This window comes from Stylophora pistillata, chromosome 3 (genome assembly GCF_964205215.1).
Source record: "Stylophora pistillata chromosome 3, jaStyPist1.2, whole genome shotgun sequence".
Classification (NCBI taxonomy): domain Eukaryota; kingdom Metazoa; phylum Cnidaria; class Anthozoa; order Scleractinia; family Pocilloporidae; genus Stylophora; species Stylophora pistillata.
Window position 1 is genome coordinate 10,246,801 of NC_142521.1, and position 21,362 is coordinate 10,268,162.

The following is a 21,362-nucleotide window of genomic DNA, read 5'->3' on the forward strand; positions in this document are numbered from 1 at the left end:
CTCAGACCATTAGTTATTGATAATAACACTATAGAATGCGTATCGACTTACGAGATTCTAGGAGTAGTCATCGATAGCGACCTTAGGTAAAATACTCATGTTAACTACATATATAAAAAAGCTTGCATGAAGCTCTACTCTCCACGTATTCTACGTCGAGCCGGCGTTGACCAAGGTAGCATGTTAAAGGTCTATACAAGCGCTGTTAGATCTGTTATAGAGTACGCCGTACCAGTATGGCAATCCATTCCAGGTTATCTGTCTGACAAAATTGAATCCATACAGAAAAGGGTGCTTAAGATAATTTTCCCATGTGCCGATAGTTACTCAGAAGCCCTCGAGTTAGCACGGGTGGAGACCCTTGCGTATAGAAGAGATAAGATATGTAAAGAGTATATGTGCAAAATGAAGGACTTAAAGCACGCTCTCCATCCTCTTCTACCAACACTCTTAGATGATACCTATCCCTATAGCCTCAGGCACAAATCAGACTAGTTGTATCTTTACAGAAACATTACTGCCTGTAGAACGAAGCGCACCGAAGACTTTTTCACTTTTAAGTATTTTTAACAAATGTGATGTATGTTCCGTGTGGTGTACATAACTTGTACTTCATGTATACAGAAATGTACATAGTCGTTCTTATTAACTTTTCATTGTATCATAACTCGTTAATTCAGTAAGTTACTGCAAGAGAGTTTAATAAACTACTATTATTATTATTATTATTAATATAATAAAGGTTACTTATCAAATTCTAATCCACAGATCACAAAATCGTTTGTAACATTTGTGGTATTTTAGTCAGATATTAACCTTGAAGCCCCGCACACTAAAATACAGGTCTAGATCTGCGATTATCTTTCGTTATCGATTCACTTCCGCTTTTGCAACTTGATTTAATTTTACCTCAAATATCGACCGATGTTTCTAGATTTCCAATACAGACTCTGCGTTATTTTCTTCGTTGAATTTTCTTTTGTCATTGAGTTGTAAAGAAAATATTTTTAGAACCAATGTCTCTGATCTCTCAAGGTCCTAAATGTCTGTGGTCTGTTTATCTGTTTATCTCGAAATTTCCTAAATAGTCTCACAGCGATTATTCATAGCACCCTCTTCATTTATTCTGCGCCACTAGTTTTCTTATTGTTTTAGCTTGTCTTAACCCTGAAGTTGGCGTTTGACTATTAGATGTATAGTTGTTTCTTTCCCCCGCCATGATACTCTATACAACGACTGAATTATTACGCGCAGTGAAGAGTCTTCCGGCATATCAGAGCATAAGCATCCCGAAAGTCACGAATCCTTGCACTGTAGATGATGAAATTCATGGCTGAATTTGAAAGTGCCAAGGATCGGATCCACATGTAAGCGGTGCCATACATCTTAACAAGGGACTTACCAGCAGCAAAGAACACAACAATCATCGGAAGCCAACATGCGGTAAAGATAGCTATTACCATTGCCAATGTAAACGCCACGCGGCGCTCGATTTTTATATTGACAACTACCTTGGGTCGTGCTCTAAGTTCATTCTTTCTTCGCTTTTCTTTGACCAGAAAAGTCACGATGGTCGCGTAGCAGATGATGATCAAGCCGTAGCTTACCACAAACATAACGAAGACGAGATAAGATGTTTCCTTGAGGAAGGGAATGCGGCATGAAGCGAAAATAATGGCTACGCCCCAAACAACTCCCAACATGATCTTCAAACCATAGTTCTGCATGATCCGTCCGTGGCGGAGAGGGTAGACAACGGCAAGAAAACGGTCCACGCTGATGGCTGCGAGGTGCATAACCGATGCAGCACACGAGAGGTTGGAGCCAACAACGTAGGCAAGCTCCAGGTTGGATGCACAGTCATGGAGAAATGCTCTCTTGCCGACAATTGCAACCACCAAAGGCTCGCAGATCATCGTCACTACCAAATCAGCAATGGCCAGACTGAGTAGAAGAAAGTTGGAGCTGCGACGAAGACGAGGGCTCGTGAGCACCGCCATACAGACCATAATGTTTCCACAGGTTCCTACAACAGCTGCTACAGAGTTAACTATCATAAGAACCACGCCATGCGTCTGTGGAAGGACACAATCGTCTGTTGAGTTACTTGAAGTACTCGCGTTGTATTCCAATGAAATGTTCTGTAGATTCATTATTAGTTGCTTCTGGAAATAAAGCAAAGCTGATATATAAACTTGGCTGTTTACTTCCTCAAGAGCCGAGCAATTATGGCGTGATTCCCAATTGTTTGTGCGGTGAACTACAGATGTTGTCGAGATATCTTAACTTGTTCTTTGCACGACAAGGGTATAACAGATATTGTAGCTTCAGATTCTTTAGTTTTGCATTCGATACATGAGCATACGTGGACCGTGACGTAAACGCTGATTTGTATTTCAATAGAAGCGTAATACTTTGTTTTTATTTTGACTCAGCTTCCTAGAAATCACGCGTGGCCCCTTTCAATTTTGGGCTAATCTTCACCCCCATCATATTTCGATACTCCTAAGAGAGACTTATGATACTGATGGAACAATCGAGTCTTCTAAGACGAGAGAGGATCAACTAGGACAAATAAAAAAATTTGAAAGCCTCTCATTTTAATTAAAGTTTCCTGTGTTGTTTCATCAAATGACTCCGGAGTTCCGTGAGAGAATCAAGCTGAGCAGTTTGATATTTTCACCTCACGCCTGCGAGGCCATGGGTCACCAAATACGTGATGTTACTATTATAAGCCTCTTATAAGCAGACTTCCGGTATTGTGTATATGAATATATGAAATTCGTAATGAGTCTTGCTCACCACAAAGTCTCTGAGGCTTAGTTGTAGAGCATCGGAGCATCTGAAGTTCGATTCGTCATGAGGACTTAGAATTTTTTCTTTGTCCCACGTTCGTGACAAGACAAACAATATCTTTCCCTATCTCTTTACCGAGCTCAAAATCAATCATCTTTCTTATTCTATTTTCGAACATCACGTTAGCGACATTGCCGATCCTACCTGTAAGCAGGACGCGTGTCATATGAATGAATGGCGGTTTCTTCGAGTCCGCAGATCAATGGGAAGATGTCCGGTTTTTGCGAACACACGCTCTGAGGTGACTGTGAAGTCCAATCCGAGATCTGCAGGGCCTGGCGCAGCCCGGGCAGATGAAGGCTTGGTCCGATGTTGGGGGTTGTGCGACTGCCTACTTTCTTCTCTGGCGCTCGGTGTAAGGTGCCAGCTTTCTTTCTTCTTCAAACTGTCCTGTGGCCGTTTTGATTGTGGCCCTCCATAATGCTTTGTCTTCAGCTATTTGCTCCCACTGGGTATGGTCAATTTTAGTCAGTGATAGCTGTCGCTTCAGCTGGTCTTTGAAGTGCTCCTTGGGAGCCCCTCGATCTCGCTTGCCTTGCTTCAGCTCACCACAGAAGACAGCCTTAGGCATCCTGAAGTCATCCATGTGGAAGATGTGGCCTGCTCACCTCAGCTGCCTCAGCATCAGCATGCTCTCAGCACTCTTGAAGTTGGCACGCTCGGGCACTTCTTCGTTTATGATGTAGTCCTGCCAGTGTATGTTCATGATGTAACGAAGGCATCTCTGGTGGAATTTCTCTAGCAGTTTCATTTGCTTTCTGTAGAGAACCAAGGGCTATGAGCCATAGTGGATGGTGGTCATCACTACAGTCCTATAAACCTTGATCTTTGTTTCGATGCGGAGAAAGTGGTTTTTCCAAACACGCTTTTGAAGGCGTCCAAAGGAGCTGCTTGCTTTGGCAATGCAGATTTCGACATCCTTTGTTGTAACAGTGGCATCATTGGAGATGACGATACTAAGGTTAGTCAAAGTGTCCACTGCGTTTAGCTGGTGTCCGTTGATTTTGATGCTTGGGTGGGTGGTAGGTGTCACAGGGGGCTTTCCGGCACATGACTTCTGTTCCCTTGAGACTGATGGTCAATCCAAAGGCTGTTACTACGTTGGCGAAGCAGGAGGGCCGCCCAGAGGAAGTTCCTCTGTGTGCGCCAGGAGGGCACAATCACCAGCAAACAGCCATTCAGTGATAAGTTCTTGGTGCGGGACAGTTGGCGGCGCAGGTTGAACACACTACCATCCGTACGGTACCGGATGTAGATGCCGTCAAATAGATCTTTCTTTGCTTCTCGAAGCAACATGGCGAAGAAGATGGCAAAGAGAGTTGGCACGAGGACACAACCCTGCTTCACACCATTCTCAATGGGGAATGAGTTGGAAAACTCCCCATTGTGCTTCACTTGTCCCTGCTGGCCTGTCTGTATGTTGACTTGGCTGACTGGCTCTCCGGATTAGATAGGACGCGTGTCATGAATGGACTTCATAATGGGCATAGTTCACCATGGAGTCTCTGTGGCTCAGTGGTAAAGCATCGAAGACCGGTATGCGAAGGTCTAAGGTTTCGTTCCTCATGGAGACTCATTTTTTCTTTGTCCCACGATGGTGACGAGACGAGCAACATCCTTCTCTACTTCCAGTATTGTAGATAGTTCTAGTGAAGCGTAAAACTCTGCTTTCTCCTCGGCACCCTTCCGCTTAAAAGTACACAGATATTCCAAGGAAAAATCCATTTTTGGCCATTTCTAATAGCGAAAGGGTTGACGGATCCTTCTTAAGAGCGAATCATTCGCTGACGAAGGGCCCACGCTTGAAACGTCAGTTTTATTAACTATTTACGGTGACCAGTGCCACCTTAAATTATCAAAAAATATTGAATGCTTCGCATCTGAATTCGCCCCCTTCAAGACAAAAATATTTATTGTAAAAGATGAGAACTACCTTAATTTATCAAAAATCATGGCAGTAGAAAGGAAAAGCAACAACCAGGGTACTGTTTTGAATGCCTCGAATCCATATTTGCCTGCTATAAGACGAAAACAAAATCATTGTCAAAGATGAGAGCGATTTATTTATTTATTTTTATTTCTTTTACATAAACCTACAAAAGCGAAATAATGAAAGCTACGATACCTCGTGTGAAAAACAGGAGATCCGTCAAAAAATGATCAAGACGAGAATGAGCCAGCAGCTCAGTGACACAAAAGCTATTCAAGAGCGTAAGAAACATTATTTTAATTGCTTGAGTGTGACCAGCTGCTGCATACATGAAGAATATACTGAAGAATGTTCATATCAAAAGCTTTGCAGAGAGGATGTGTTAGTTCAGTAAGCTTTGTAAGATGCAATGATAGAAACCAGTAAGTGGTGATATATATGTACATACATTTTTATGGCATTCTGATCATAGCTGAACCCCTTTAATCCCTAAGAGTGACTAGCATCTATTTTCTCCTTACATTATCACCCCCCTGAAACACACGTTTAGGTCATCAGAATAAACGCAATGATCACCAACTAAAGACGCTCTTGATTGTTACACAAATTCTCTTTGTCAGCACCTTAGGAAATGTATAGAGAGCAGTATGGAGAATATGCAAACTGATGTTAGGGTGGAGTGGGTTAAGTACAGACATTATGAAGAGTAGTAGGAAGGTGCTTTTCAGTTGAAGTGAGTTTTTCCTTCTGATTGAGAAATTTCTTGTTTTGAATTATTGTAATTTTTTTTATCTTAGTTCAGTTTTACAGGAAGTAAGCTTCCTGGCCATCTTTGCCTTTACGATTTTATTATTATTTGTTTCCCTATATGTCACCCTTTTGTCCCTTTTTAAGTGATAAATCATCGAGAATCAAAGATTTTCCACCTTGGAACTAACATTTCATGAGTAAAAAGAAATAAATAGAACATCTAAGTAAAAGGAAAAGAAGTAGTTGTTTCATCTGGTGCGTGGAAAAAGATTTATTTTTTTACAAATTGCCTCAACACTTCTCCGATGATCCTTTCACTCCTTGTACAGACACCAATTAGTAATTTCACCTGAACCCTTTAACTACCAAGATCTGATCGTTAATTCTCCCCTCTACCTGCCACAAATTTTTTTGGAAATTAGTTACGAGAATTTGATGACAACTTCTACCTAATCAGTTTGAATTTTTTTATTACCTGTTTGCTGGATGATGTGCGGGTATCAAAGGGGAGAAGTTACATGTTAAACACTTATAGGAGTTTAAGGGTTAAAATGTTGATGCAAACTGTCAGAGCTCACCGTAGGTTGTGACGCATGTATGACAGAGGGTAAAGGAAATCGGTATTGAAACATTTGGGGTTAAACGTGCAGAACTTCCTTATCTGTCATATAATCTACGCTAGATTTTTCAAGATGCACAAACAGCGATGTAGCTGAATATTTGCAAATGCTACATCTTCCACCAACTACTAAAAGCCTCGACTACTATTGGCCTGACATTTGTCGTAACTTTCCTCGCATTTCAATCAATGTCCCCCTTAAATAGCCACCTTCGATCAGTAATCTGTTATTTATTTTATTCATTTTAAATTAAAATGCATTTATAGAGCGCCATACTTTAAAGTAAATAGCTCTTTTAAAATTACACTACATTATTCAAAACAGTTCCAGCTAACTATAAAAAATATTACTAATCAAATTCTGAGCGACATATCACGAAATAATTTGTAACACTTGTAGTATTTTAGTGAAATATTGACCTTGAAACCCCGCACACTTACTGACATACAAGTCTAGATCGGCGATTATCTTTCGTTATCGATTTACTTCCGCTTTAGCAAATTCGGTAAATTTTGACCTCAAATATTGACCGATGTTTCTAGATTTCCAATATAGACTCTATGTTATTCTCCTCGTTTCATTTTCTTTTGTCGGTGAGTTGTAAAGAAAATATTTTTAGACCAGTGTCTCTAGATCTCTCAAGGCCCTAAATGTCTGTTGTATGTTTGTCTGTTTATCTCAAAATTTGCTGAATAGTCTCACAGCGATTATTCATAGCACCCTCTTGATTTATTCCGCGCCACTAGTTTTCTTATGTTTTAGCTTGTCTTGACCCTGAAGTTGGCGTTTGACTATTAGATGTAAAGTTAGTTTCTCTCCCCCGCCATGATACTCTATACAACGACTGAATTATTACGCGCAGTGAAGAGTCTTCCGGCATATCACAGCATAAGCATCCCGAAAGTCACGAATCCTTGCACTGTAGATAATGAAATTCATGGCTGAATTTGAAAGTGCCAAGGATCGGATCCACATGTAAGCGGTGCCATACATCTTTACAAGGGACTTACCAGCAGCAAAGAACACAACAATCATCGGAAGCCAACACGCGGTAAAGACAGCTATTACCATTGCCAATGTAAACGCCACGCGGCGCTCGATTTTTGTATTGACAGCTACCTTGGGTCGTGCTCTGAGCTCATTCTTTCTTAGCTTTTCTTTGACCAAAAAAGTCACGATGGTCGCGTAGCAGATAATAATCAAGGCATAGCTTACTATAAACATAACGAAGACGAGATAAGATGTTTCCTTGAGGAAGAGAACGCGGCATGAAGCGAAAATAATGGCTACGCCCCAAACAACTCCCAACATGATCTTCAAACCATAGTTCTGCATGATCCGTCTGTGGCGGAGAGGGTAGACAACGGCAAGGAAACGGTCCACGCTGATGGCTGCGAGGTGCATAACGGATGCAGCACACGAGAGGTTGGAGCTAACAACATAGGCAAGCTCCAGGCTGGATGCACAGTCATGGAAAAACGCTCTCTTGCCGACAATTGCAACCACCAAAGGCTCGCAGATCATCGTCACTACCAAATCAGCAATGGCCAGACTGAGTAGAAGAAAGTTGGAGCTGCGACGAAGACGAGGGCTCGTGAGCACCGCAATACAGACCATAATGTTTCCACAGGTTCCTACCACAGCTGCTACAGAGTTAACTATCATAAGAACCACGCCATGCGTTTGTGGAAGGACACAATCGTCTGTTGAGTCACTTGAAGTATTCGCACTGTATTTCAATGTAATATTCTGTAATTTCATCATGGATTGATTCTGGAAACAAAGCAAAGCTGATATATAAACTTACGCCGTTATAGCGTGATTCCCAACTTTTTGAATTACAGATGTTGTCGAGATATCTTAACTTGTTCTTTACGCGACAAGGGAATAACAGATATTGTAGCTTCACGTATTTCCGTTTTGCATTCAATATATGATCATTAGTGGACCATGATGTAAACATTGATTTTTATTGAACTTTATTATGTATTTACTTATTTGTTCAATTTTTATTACAGAATTACCTGTCCATTGTTTATAGTTTAATTACGTAATTTTCATTCACATGTAGTAGAGGGCCACAAGTTTATTAGTTTTTAACTATTATGTGCTACCCTCTTTAAATAAAGACTACTACTGCTGCTACTACCACAACTACTATTTCAAGAGAAGCGGAATTTTTTGTTTTATTTTGACTCGGCTTTCTAGAAATCACGAGTGGCCCCTTTCAATTTTGGGCTTATCTGAACCTTATTATTCCGATACTCCTGAGAGAGACTTAGAATGGTGACGGAACAATCGAGTCTTGTAAGATAAGAGAGGATAAACTAGGACAAATCAAGAAGTTTGAAGTGCTTACCATTTTAATTGAAGTTTTCTGTGCTATTCCATCAAATGACTCTGGAGTTTCGTGAGAGAATCAAGTTGAGCAGTTTGATATTTTCACCTCGTGATTAGGGGGGCACGGGTCACCACAAACGTGATGTTACTATTAGAAGCCTTTTATAACCAGACTTCCAATATTGTGTATATGAATATATAAACTTCGTAATGGGCCTTGCTCACCACAAAGTCTCTGACGCTTAGTTGTTGTCAAGTTCACAAAGTTTAATAGAACGAAGTCGCCATTCAGTGTCAAACATGTAGCCAAGAGAGAGATTCAAGGGATCATATTAGATGTAAATATAAACTGCAACCTACGTGAGGGTATGATTACGTAACAGTTGTAGAGCATCGGAGCATCTGAAGCTCGATTCCCCGCGAGGATTCAGAAATTTTTCTTTGTCCCACTTTCGTAATTAGACGAACAAAATCTTTCCCTATTTCTTTACCGAGCTCAAAATCAACCATCTTTCTTATTCTATTTTCGAACATCACGTTATTGACAATGCCGATCCTAGCTGTAAGCAGGACGCGTGTCATATGAATGAATGGCGGTTTCTTCGAGTCTAAAGATCAATGGGAAGATGTCCGGTCTAAAGATCAATGGGAAGATGTCCGGTTTTTGCGATCACACACTCTGGGGTGACTGTGAAGTCCAATGCGGGATCTGTAGGACCTGGCACAGCCCGGGCAGATGAAAGCTTGGTCCGATGTTGGGGGTTGAGCGACTGCCTACTTTCTTCTCTGGCGCTTCGTGTCAGCTGCCAGCTTTCTTTCGTCTTTAAACTGTCCTGTGGCCGCTTTGATTGTGCCTCTCCATAGTGCTCTCTCTGTCCTCAGCTATGTGCTCCCACTGGGTATAGTCAATTTCAGTCAGTGATAGCTGTTGCTTCAGCTGGTCTTGAAGCGCTTCTTGGGAGCCCCTCGATCTCGCTTGCCTTGCTTCAGTTCACCACAGAAGACAGCCTTAGGCATCCTGAAGTCGTCCATGTGGAAGATGTGGCCTGCTCACCTCAGCTGCCTCAGCATCAGCATGCTCTCAGCACTCTTGAAGTTGGCACGCTCGGGCACTTCTTCGTTACGAAGAGCGAGTCATTCGCTGACGAAGGGCAAACGCTTGAAACGTCAGTTTTAAAAACTGGTTACGGTGACCAGTGCCACCTTAAATTATCAACCAGGGTACTGTTTTGAATGCCTCGAATTCATATTTGCCTGCTTTAAGACGAAAAAAAAAATCATTGTCAAAGATGACAGCGAATTTTTTTATTTCTTTTACATAAACCTGCAAAAGTAAAGTAATGAAAGCTATGATATCTTGTATGAAAAACTTGAAATCCGTCAAGGAATAATCAAGAGGAGAATGAACCAGCAGCTCAGTGACACAAAAGCTATTCCGTGGAACTTTTCTTCTCATATAAAGAGCGCAAGAGACATTTTTTTAATTGCTTGAGTGTGAGTAGCTGCTACATGCATGTAGAATGTACTGAAGAATGTTCATATCAAAAGCTTTGCAGAGAGGATGTGTTAGCTCAGTAATCTTTGTAAGATGTAATGATATTAACCAAGCCAAATGGAGATATATACGTTTTCATTCAAAACTGGATCATTGGATGATGCAATTGAAGACTTTTTATTGGCTCAGCCATTATGGTGTATGAAACAACATACCATAATCTGAAATCTGTACATTGTAACATCCGGTTTCTTCTTCCAAAATAAAGTCCAGAAGATTTGTCTAATATCGTGGGGGCGTTTTTTTTAATAAAACAATTATTCCACTCGCGCTTGTTGGATATGAGATGATTATGGCCAACCCGGCGCTACGCGCCTCGTTGGCTATCTATCATCTCATATTCGACGCGCGCTCGTGGAATTATTGTTAATTATGGCATTCTGATCATAGCTGAACTCTCTAATCCCAAAGAGTGACCAGCGTCTAATTTCTCCTTACATTATCACCCCTGAAACACACGTTTACAGGCGCGTAGCATGGTCATTTTTTCAAGTACGCACAAGTACATATGATCTAAAAACCTAAGTAAACTGAGCGAAAAATACTGCGTTCTTTATTTCTTGTTTGAAATAGTTGTGTGAATACAAGCAAAGAACAAAGCGTCTTGCCCTTATTTTGAGCAAACTTGGCGCAAACACAACATTGTTTTCAAATCTTTCTGGTCACTTCAAGTGCGCAGGTGCGTATATGCGTAAAGGACACTACGCGCCTGGTTTAGGTCATAAGAATAAACGTAATGATCACCAACTTAAGATGTTCTTGATTGTTAAACAAATTCTCCTTGTCAGCACCTTAGGAAATGTATAGAGAACAGTATGGAGAATATGCATACTGATGTTAGGGTGGAGTGGGTTGAGTACAGACAAAATGAAGAGTGGTAGGAAAGTGCTTTTCAGTTGATGTGAGTTTTTCCTTTTGATTGAGAAATATCTTCTTTTGAATTATTATAATTATTTTCTTAGTTCAGTTTTACAGGAAGTAAGCTTTCTGACTATCTTTGCCTTTATGATTTTCAATCAATCAGTCAATCAATCAACCAATTTTTATTCCTCCTAAGATAAAAAGACATATCTTAAGTTACATCAGCAGTTAGGAGTCTAAAAAATACATAAGGCATACTGTATACAAATAATAGAGATAAAAATACATAAGACATACTATATACAAATAATAGAAAGATAAAAATACATAAGACATACTATATACACATATTATAAAGATCAAAGATTATATAAATAAGCCTATTTACAAAAACATTCTTAAATCTGTCATTCTTTATATCCGGGCGATGAGCAATAGGCGATAGGCAAACAAGCTAATGATTTTATCATTAGCTTTTTATCATTAGCTTGTTGGCCTATTTGTCACCCTTTGGTCCCTTTCATCAGGAATCAAAGATTTTCCACCTTGGAACCAATATTTAACGAAATTCTCCCGCACTGACATAACACAGGCCTGGAAATAATAATTTGGCGTGTTGGATTATAAATAACTTATTAGACGTTTTGTTGTGAAGTATCGCTGAGTATTTTTACTCGTTATTTGTATTTTGACGCGCCCTGCGGGCGCGTCAAACGTAATTACTTAAAGAAGGAATTACCTCAAACCACCTACAACCATCTAAAACTACCTACAACCACCACCTAAAACCATCTAAAACCATCTAAAACCACCTACAACCACCTTCAGAATACTATTGGGTAACAATTTGTGACAATTTAAATGCACACCGGAAATGTTGTCCCATGTCTCGCATGTCATTCCTTGTTTAAGTAACTACGTGTAAAAAATTCTCTTGGTTTTTTTTCCGTGGTAATGACATGCGAGACATGCGAGACATGCGACAACATTTCCGGTATGCATTTAAATTGTCACAAATTCTAACCCAATAGTATTCTGAAGGCGGTTGTAGGTGGTTTTAGATGGTTTAAGGTGGTGGTTGTAGGTGGTTTTAGATGGTTGTAGGTGGTTGTAGGTGGTTTTAGGTCATTACTTCTTTTAGTAATTACGGCGCGTCAAAATACGACACAACTCGTAAAAATACTCAGCGATACTACACAACAAAACGTCTAATAAGATGTATTTACTAATAACTTTAACATCTGTTATGTTTTTAGTGTGATATTAATCTTGAAAGCCCCGCATACTTTGATAGAGGTGCAGACCTACGCTCAACTTTCTTTATCGATTTACTTCCGATTCAGCAAATTGGGTCAATTTTAACCTCAAATATTGACTGATCTTTCCAGATTTCTAAATATAGTTATTTGCTTCGTTGAGTTTTCTAATGTCGATCACTGAGCTCAAAAGGAAATATTTTTTCTAACCGGTGTCTCTAGATCTCTCAAGGCCCTGAATATCTGTTGTCCGTTTCTGTCGGAATTGGCTAAATTTTCTCACAACGTTGCAACCCCTTGATTTGTTGCGCACCACTAATTTTCTTATAGCTTTTGCCCGTCTTGTCCCAAAAGTTAACGATTGACTATTATTAAGACGGTTAGTTCGTTCCCCCGCCATGATACCTCATACAACGACTGAATTATTACGCACAGTGAAGAGTCTTTCGGCATATCAGAGCAAAAGCATCCCGAAAGTCACGAATCCTCGCACTGTAGATGATGAAATTCATGGCCGAATTTGAAAGTGCTAAGGATCGGATCCACATGTAAGCGGTGCCATACATCTTAACAAGGGATTTACCAGCAGCAAAGAACACAACAATCATCGGAAGCCAACACAAAGTAAAGATAGCTATTACCATTGCCAATGTAAACGCCACGCGGCGCTCGATTTTTGAATCGACAACTACCGTGGCTCGTGCTCTGAGCTCATTCTTTCTTCGCTTTTCTTTAACTAGAAAAGTCACGATGGTCGCGTAGCATATAATAATCAAGCCATAGCTTAGCAAAAACACCACGAGGACGAGATAAGATGTTTCCTTGAGGAAGGGAATGCGGCATGAAGCAAAAACAATAGCTACGCTCCAGACAAACCCCAACATGATCTTCAAACCGTAATTCTTCATGATCCATCGGTGGCGAAGAGGGTAGACAACGGCAAGGAAACGGTCCACGCTGATGGCTGCGAGATGCATAACTGATGCAGAACACGAGAGGTTGGAGCCAACAACGTAGGCAAGCTCCAGGCTGGATGCACAGTCATGGAGAAACGCTCTCTTGCCGACAATTCCAACCACCAAAGGCTCGCAGATCATTGTCACCACCAAGTCAGCAATGGCCAGACTGAGCAGAAGAAAGTTGGAGTTGCAACGAAGACGAGGGCTCGTGAGCACCGCAATACAGACCATAATGTTTCCACAGGTTCCTACCACAGCTGCTACAGAGTTAACTATCATAAGAACCACGCCATGCGTCTGTGGAAGGACACAATCGTCTGTGGAGTCACTTGAAGTATTCGCGTTGTATTCCAATGAAATATTCTGTATATTCATTATTGATTGATTCTGGAAACAACGCAAAACTGATGTGTAAACTTGCGCTGTTCACTTCGTCCAGAGCCAAGCAATTATGACGTGATTTACAATAGCTTGTGTGAACTACTGATATTGTCAAGATATCTTAACTTGATATTTACACGACAAGGGAATAACAGATATGGTAGCTTCAGATATTTCAGTTTTATATTCGATATATAATCATGAGTGGACCGTGACGTAAGCACTGATTTGTATTTCAAGAAAGGCGGAATTCATTGTTTGTATCACGTGTGATCTTTTCATTTTGGGCTAATCTGAACCTGTACTATTCCGATGCTGCCAAGAGAGACTTATGATAACGATGGAGCAATCGAGTCTCTAAGACGAGAAGATAAACTAGGACAAATCAAGAAATTTGAAGTGCCCACCATTTCAATTGTAGTTTCCTGTGCTGTTCTATCAAATGACTCTGAAGTTCCGAGAGAGAATCAAGCCGAGCAGTTTTGTATTTGATTTTCGCCTCGCGACTGGATGGTCATGGGTCACCAGAGAACCTGATGTTACTGCGCTACATACATGTAGAATTCAGAACTGAAGAATGTTCATATCAAAAGCTTTGCAGAGGGGATATGTCGGTTCAGTGACCTTTGTAAGATGTGATGATATTAATCAGCCAAATATATAGTGATATATACGTTTTTTTATGGCATTCTGATCATAGCTGAACCCTTTAATCCCTACCAGTGACTAGCATCTAATTTCTCTTTACATTATCACTCCTGAAACACACGTTTAGGTCATCAGAATAAACGAAATGATCACCAACTTAAGACGCTCTTGATTGTTAAACAAATTCTCCTTGTCAGCACCTTACAAAATGTATAGAGAACAGTATGGAGAATATGCATACTGATGTTAGGATGAAGTGGGTTAAGTACAGACATTATGAAGAGTGGTAGGTAGGTTCTTTTCAGTTAAAGTGAGTTTTTCCTTCTGATTGAGACATTTCTTGTTTTGAGTTATAATTTCTTAGTTCATTTTACAGGAAATGTTTTTCTGGCTATCTTTGCCTTTACGATTTTGTTATTATTTGTTTGCCTATTTGTCACCCTAAAGTCTCTTTTTAAATGATAAATATCGGGAATCAGAGATTTTCCACCTTGGAACTAATCGAAGGGAACTATTCCATTTTGGTTCAAAATATCTATTTTTTTTTTCAAACGTTATCTTTGAATATGTCTTGGTGTAAAAGTAATTGAAACCACCTTGGTTTCTCGAAACTGATTTTGTTAAATAATTTTTTCCGAGAGGAAATCCCTCTAGCGCTCAAAGGCCCCTATTTTAAAAGCGCCGATCATCAAAATGGCACAAATTGAATTACTCGTGTTTTCTCAAAAATCATGTTGAAGAATTTTCTTTGCTAGCTTCCCACAGTTAGATCGATCCTTTGTACGAACAGCTTGCATACCTATGTCTTTTTAACGTTTTTTTACACCGAAAATTCTTTTTTTTTAGTTTGACAGTTTTTAGTGGTGGATGTCCTCCCCTGGGTGAGATGGGTGGGTGTTGGCCCAGAAAAGCCCCTATGGGGAGTGGTCAATTAACCTATGTATGTATGTAATTTGGTGTTCAATCAAGGGAACAACTTCCACCTGATACGTGTGAGTATTCTCATTACCTGTTTGCTGGATACTGTATGGATATTATGGGGAGAAGTTACAGGTTAATCACTTCTGGTAGTTAAAAGGTTAAATACAGGTGTAGACCTGAGATTAACTTTCGTCATCGATTTACTTCCGCTTTAGCAAATTGGGTTGATTTTGACCTCTAATATTGACCGATGTCCCTAGATTTTCAATATGAATCAGCATTATGTCCTACGTTGACTTTTCTTATGTGTGTTCTAAAGGAAATGTTTCTTACTGAACCAGTGTCTAGATTTCTCAAGGCCCTGAATGTCTGTTGTCTGTTTATTCCGATGTTTCTAGATTTTCAAGATGAATCAGCATTATTTCCCACGGTGACTTTTCTTATGTGTGTTCTAAAGGAAATAAATATTTCTTATAAGTAGTGTCTCTTGATCTCTCAAGGCCCTGAATGTCTGTTGTCTGTTTATCTCGAAATTCGCTGAATGTTCTCACAAGGTTTGCACATTACATCCTCTTGATTAGTTGCGCGCCACTAATTTTTCTTATGCTTTTGCCGATCTTGCCTCATAAGTTAAAGATTTACTACTAAATGTACATTTAGTTTGTTTACCCCGCCATGATACTCTTAAAAACGACTGAATTGTTATGCGCGGCGAAGAGTCTTCCGGCATATCACAGCATAAGCATCCCGAAAGTCACGAATCCTTGCACTATAGATGATGAAATTCATGGCTGAATTTGAAAGTGCCAAGGATCGGATCCACATGTAAGCGGTGCCATACATCTTAACAAGGGATTTACCAGCAGCAAAGAACACAACAATCATCGGAAGCCAACACAAAGTAAAGATAGCTATTACCATTCCCAATGTAAACGCCACGCGACGCTCGATTTTTGAATTGACAACTACCGTGGGTTGTGCCCTGAGCTCATTCTTTCTTCGCTTTTCTTTCACTAGAAAAGTCACGATGGTCGCGTAGCAGATTATGATCAAGCCATAGCCTCCCACAAACATCACGAACACGACGTAAGAAGTCTCCTTGAGAAAGGGAATGCGGCATGAAGCGAAAACGATAGGTAGGGCCCAGGCAACTCCCAACATAGTCTTCAAACCGTAGCTCCTCATGATCCGTCCGTGGCGAAGAGGGTAGACAACGGCAAGGAAACGGTCCACGCTGATGGCTGCGAGGTGCGAAACTGATGCAGCACACGAGAGGTTGGAGCCAACAACGTAGGCAAGCTCCAGGCTGGATGCACAGTCATGGAGAAACGCTCTCTTGCCGACAATTCCAACCACCAAAGGTTCGCAGATCATCGTCACTACCAAATCAGCAATGGCCAGACTGAGCAGAAGAAAGTTGGAGCTGCGACGAAGACGAGGGCTCGTGAGCACCGCAATACAGACCATAATGTTTCCACAGGTTCCTACCACAGCTGCTACAGAGTTAACTATCATAAGGATTACGCCATGCGCCTGTGGAAGGACACAATCGTCTGTGGAATCACTTGAAGTATTCGCGTTGTATTCCAATGAACTATTCTGTATATTCATTATTGGTTGATTCTGGAAACAAAGCAAAGCTGATGTGAAAATTTGTGCCGTTTACTTCCTCAAGAGCCAAACAATTATTGCGTGATTTCCAATAGCTTGTGGGAACTACTGATGTTGTCGAGATATCTTAACTTGTTCTTTGCGTGACAACAAGGGATAACTGATATAGCAGCTTCAGGAATATCAGTTTTGAATTCGATGTATGATCACTCTAGACTTGGACAGTGACGTTAACATTGATTTATTTCAAGAAAGGCGGAAATTTATTGTTTTGTTCGTAACTCGCCTCCTAGAACTGAATCACGTGTGACCTTTTCATTTTGGGCCAGTCTGAACCTTCATTTTTCCGATATTGCTGAGAGTGACTAATGATGATGATGGAACAATCGAGTCTTAAAGACAAGAGAGAATAAACCAAGACAAATCAAGAAATTTGAAGTGCCTACCATTTCAGTTGTTCCATCAAATAATTCTGGAGTTCCCTGAGAGAATCAAGCTGCCACATAACTGAAAGGTCATGGGCCACCAAAAACGTGATGCTACTATCGTAAGCCTCCTATAGACAACATTACCATTATTGAATACAGTTCAAGTGAATGAGCATTCACGATAAGAGCGGAAACCCCCTCTCTCATCGGCGCCCTTCTGCTTCAAAATGCAAAGACACTTCAAGGAATAATCCATTCCAACGGGCCAGCGCTTGAAACGTCAGCTTAAGAAAATCTTTACGGTGGCCAATTTCGCCTCTAATTTAAGGGTCGGCTCCTATATCAACATAGTTCAAGAGTGGTCGTTCTTGGTTGCGAAATTCATTCGTTGGTGCGAACTCTGAAAAAGAAAAAAAAAAATTGGTTGTTGTTTCACTTTAAATCTGGTTAAAGCTGTGGTTTTCTTTATCGATTGGTTTCTAAATGGTATTTTCATAAATCTACCGTCATCGATTAAGCTGAAATGGTCCTCCCGTGACAAGGTAATATCACATACTGTCCTATGTTTTCTTTCAAGGTGTTATAAAAGTGCCCCAACCAGACTGCAAATAAGGAGTTGAACTTTTCTCAGGCTAACGACTTTAAGGAGGGTCTATGAAAGCCGCGTATAGCCGACTGTGTGCTTAACTAGAGACCCTGCTACTCTCGTTGCTTGCTTTTCAAAGGGTGAGTACCAGTGGCTAATTCTCGAGACATATGTCTAATACATCTGCAAAGCTGTTGTTTCAGTTTCAGCCATTTTCCATGACTTGATTTCCAGAATTAAACCCGAATTTTAAATCAGAAAGTGAATTTTTGCCCCTACAACTCCCCGCTGTTCGTCCCCTATACAACTGAAAGGCCTTTGCCGCGTTTTTCGGCTCGGAAGCGAGAAAAATACACAAAATGGTTGAATTCCCTCGTCGCTCACGAAAACTGAATAGCTGCGGCTGATACCTTCCCTCTCTTACACTGAACTTAAGGAAATTAAAAAAACAAAAAGCGAGAAAAATGTGTTTGGTGTCAGGAAGTATTCACAAATATTTTCTTCAACACGAGTTCGTAGCTTACAGACTTCCCGTGCAACCAAGATGATAAAAACATTTGAATGTTTTAAGTATGAGCTTATATGAAAAACGCAAACGCTGTACGACTGGTCGGCCTGCAATGCCAAACCTGCGTTTGAAAATAGGGAATGAACTGATTGAAGCGATATAAGTACTGCGAAGTTAGAGAACTTTCAAATGCCCACTTCCTGAAACGGGATTCAAACACTTTCTTATTGAAGCTAAGGCATCAATACACTGTGATGTAAGGTTTTATCACTGTATCTTATGTGGATGGCTTTTCCAGCAACTGAACTAAATATGACCACTGGGTACCTGGCGCCAGCATAAATATATCTTATTCACCAAGCGCGAGGGCCGTACTGGGAGAATATCGGCCCGAGGTCTTGACAGTACGGACCGAGCGAAGCGAGTTCCGTACAAAAAAGACCGAGGGCCGATATTCTTCCAGTACGGTCCCGAGCAAGCTTGGTTAATAAGAGATTTATTATACGACTGAAGTTCAAAGGGACACAAGTGCGGTATCATTCGGGACCATTCGGGACAGTGCCCGGTCCAATACTGAGAGAATATTGACTGGCAATAGAGCATTTTGATTGGTTGATTTTAGTTATTGGCCCTCTGACTGCCCGAGTCGTGTAATAAGGCTTGTTATTGCATCCTACGAGAATAAGCCATCATTAAGGAAATGTTGAAAACTGGCAAAAGCTGCACAACAGACGTTTTTTTTTTTTTTGTTTCATTTTATTTTATCTCTACTCTTCTGTACACCGTTTCTTTGCATTTGCAAAGACCACTTTGTAGTAGAATTACGGTTCTTCTGCGAGCAACCGGATTGCTTTGATAAGTTTTAATGCTTCGAATAGCAAAACTGAGGCCGGATGGATAAAGTGCTTCAAGGTTTTTTGATGTGTTCAGATGTAAGTTAAGGCTGACTAACTGCATTCTTTACATTAATCAGTTTCGAAGTTCAATCAATGAATCGAAAGTGGGAAAATATTTGCACGTAATTCATAAACTTGAATCATAAACGCTATTAATACACGTTGATCATTTGAAGAGGCCTTTTGTCTGTCACTGTACGATACAACATGATGGTAGAAGCGAGCTCTACCATACAATAGGCCTGTTATGGGTCTGCTAACAAAAGGAGAAATAAACTGTAGTGCTGCGTCGGTGGGAGTGACAAGGTAATTTTAGTTTTGTTAAGTGAATTGTCAATGTAAATTGGCCACCGTTAAGAGCGGTTTCAAAGCTGACTTTCGTGCGTTGGCCCGCTGTCGGAGCGAAAGACGAAAATTGACGAAAACCTTGTTATGAGTCTGCAACTGAACATTTTGCGGGATATCGCGATATAGGCATCGCGGAACTCACGAGTTCTTGCGTTGTAAATAACAAAGTTCATAGCAGAGTTGGAGAGAGCCAAAGATCTAATCCACATGAATGCCGGACCATACATTTTCACCAGAGGTTTTCCTGTGGTGTAGAAAACAATAATCAACGGAAACCAGGTGATGGAAAACATAATGATCACAATTGCCAGTGTTCCTGCAATACGCCGTTCGATTTTGAAATTAATATCAACGGATGATTGCGCTCTCAGATGGCTATTTCGTTTCCTTACCCTGACCAAAGTAAGCAAGATAAACGAGTAACACACAGACTTGATGGAATAACCACAAGCAAACATCACTACAGTTAAATAATGGGTTTTGTCCGGGAAGAGGTGTCGAATGGCAGCGTATGCAAAAGCGACGATCCAAACTACCGTCAACATGATTTTTAAGCCGTAGTTCATCATGATCCGACGGTGACGTAGGGGGATGTTGACAGCTAAGACGCGGTCTGTACTGATTGCCACAAGATGCATAAGCGACGACGAACAGGAGAGGTTCGCTGTGAGCGAGTAGGCGCGTTCAAGAACAGGCGTACACTCGTGTTGAAGGGTTCTTTTGCCGACTATTGCCACGACCAAAGGCTCACAGGTCATTGTCACGATCAAGTCTGCAATGGCCAAACTAAGCAATGGTATATTCGAGCCACGGCGAAGACGAGGGTTGGTGAGTATTGCTATGCAAACAAGGAAATTACCAAACGTACCAAACAGGGCAATCAGAATGTCAACTACCATTAAAGCAATGCCATGGGATAGGGGCAGGAAACAGTCTTCACCGCTAAAGATTGATGAATGAGCTTTGATCGCCGAAGATTTGTTCATAGTCTTGCCTGAAAGAGGAATTGGTCTTCGAGTTACCTCCACAGGTGAAAAAAAGTCATGGCTCGAGCCTACAATGCTCACTGGTTCATTGGATAGCAACCGTAATTGCCTGAAACTAATTAATGTTTCGAAACTAAGAACTGAATAAATTCTAAAGGCTGATAGTTTCGAAAGAAACTGTTTGGGGCTGCGTCGGTGTAATCATTACGGTGGCCAATTTACCATTTCAACTTTGTTGATATATCCAAATTATGAATAAATTCTAGCCAGTTCTTCATTGTTTACAACATCCGTGTTTCCACTAAAAAATTCAACTGCCTTTTTTAAATCATTGGCCGTCTCCCCTTCACCTCTTTCTGTTTCTGTGAGTTGCTTATATGTAAACAAATGATTTGAGGTGTTAGCTGGTAAACGAGCACAAGCCCCTATGGGGTTTGTGCAACTTTGAGCAATGCTTATTTCCTCCAAATTGCTCGAGAAATTGTTTGAATAGTGTTAATCTTCCAATTAAAAATTTCTACACTCCTATTTATTCACTCAGTCATAGGTAAGTGGACTGTTCAAGATTAGCTAAAGTTCTTCCATTAAAGAAGATGATTTGATAAAATAATGTTATAAAATCAGCTAAAGAAAACGTGTGAAAAAAAAAAAAGAAAAACAACTGAAAAACGATGACATTTCCGCAGCCATTTGGCAAACGTTCAAAATCCGGTCTTTCCACTCAGTATGTTTTTGATACTAGAATGAGCACACCTCGAAGTCCTTTAGTTTGAATTAGTTTCGTATCCTGAAGCGTTTTGCAGGAACTCAAAACTACGTCGTGGACCACCCGTTGTACTTTGCATAAATTCCCCATTTCCAGTATATCCCAACCAAAGAAACGTTTTTCACCCATTAGTCAAGATTCGTACCTTCAAACTGA

At 40.6% G+C, this 21,362-nt stretch overlaps 5 protein-coding genes across 6 annotated transcripts; all 5 read right to left on the reverse strand.

Annotated features, from left to right (window-relative positions):
* Nucleotides 1-675: 675 nt before the first annotated feature.
* Nucleotides 676-2,565, reverse strand: LOC111321021 (adenosine receptor A2b). The gene has a single exon (XM_022923780.2). The coding sequence runs from the start codon at nt 2,151-2,153 to the stop codon at nt 1,245-1,247; it is 909 nt and encodes a 302-aa protein (XP_022779515.2). The 5' UTR covers nt 2,154-2,565; the 3' UTR covers nt 676-1,244.
* A 2,331-nt stretch (nt 2,566-4,896) lies between these two features.
* Nucleotides 4,897-9,059, reverse strand: LOC111321049 (adenosine receptor A2b). 2 transcript variants are annotated; one of them, XM_088755442.1, is made up of 2 exons: nt 8,722-9,059; nt 4,897-7,929 (listed from the first exon to the last, which is right to left on the reverse strand). In XM_088755442.1, exon 2 carries the CDS (start codon nt 7,918-7,920, stop codon nt 7,009-7,011), a length of 912 nt encoding a protein of 303 aa, XP_088611568.1. In that variant the 5' UTR covers nt 7,921-7,929; nt 8,722-9,059; the 3' UTR covers nt 4,897-7,008. The 2 variants fall into 2 exon arrangements, with proteins under 2 accessions (XP_088611568.1, XP_088611567.1); XM_088755441.1 differs by lacking the exon at nt 8,722-9,059 and adding an exon at nt 8,516-8,713.
* A 3,055-nt stretch (nt 9,060-12,114) lies between these two features.
* LOC111321117 (histamine H2 receptor-like) lies at nt 12,115-14,228 on the reverse strand. Its single transcript, XM_088755443.1, has one exon. It carries the CDS (start codon nt 13,500-13,502, stop codon nt 12,594-12,596), a length of 909 nt encoding a protein of 302 aa, XP_088611569.1. The 5' UTR covers nt 13,503-14,228; the 3' UTR covers nt 12,115-12,593.
* A 1,211-nt stretch (nt 14,229-15,439) lies between these two features.
* LOC111321116 (adenosine receptor A2b) lies at nt 15,440-18,805 on the reverse strand. Its single transcript, XM_022923906.2, has 2 exons — nt 17,135-18,805; nt 15,440-16,700 (listed from the first exon to the last, which is right to left on the reverse strand). The coding sequence occupies exons 1-2, from the start codon at nt 17,135-17,137 to the stop codon at nt 15,780-15,782; spliced, it is 924 nt and encodes a 307-aa protein (XP_022779641.2). The 5' UTR covers nt 17,138-18,805; the 3' UTR covers nt 15,440-15,779.
* A 353-nt stretch (nt 18,806-19,158) lies between these two features.
* On the reverse strand, nt 19,159-21,252 carry LOC111321115 (histamine H2 receptor). The gene has a single exon (XM_022923905.2). It carries the CDS (start codon nt 20,438-20,440, stop codon nt 19,472-19,474), a length of 969 nt encoding a protein of 322 aa, XP_022779640.2. The 5' UTR covers nt 20,441-21,252; the 3' UTR covers nt 19,159-19,471.
* Nucleotides 21,253-21,362: the final 110 nt, after the last annotated feature.

Bases quoted from the DNA above. Each gene is read 5' to 3' on its own strand.
- LOC111321115 (XM_022923905.2), bottom strand. From the start codon at position 20,440: ATGAACAAATCTTCGGCGATCAAAGCTCATTCATCAATCTTTAGCGGT.
- LOC111321117 (XM_088755443.1), bottom strand. From the start codon at position 13,502: ATGAATATACAGAATATTTCATTGGAATACAACGCGAATACTTCAAGT.
- LOC111321021 (XM_022923780.2), bottom strand. From the start codon at position 2,153: ATGAATCTACAGAACATTTCATTGGAATACAACGCGAGTACTTCAAGT.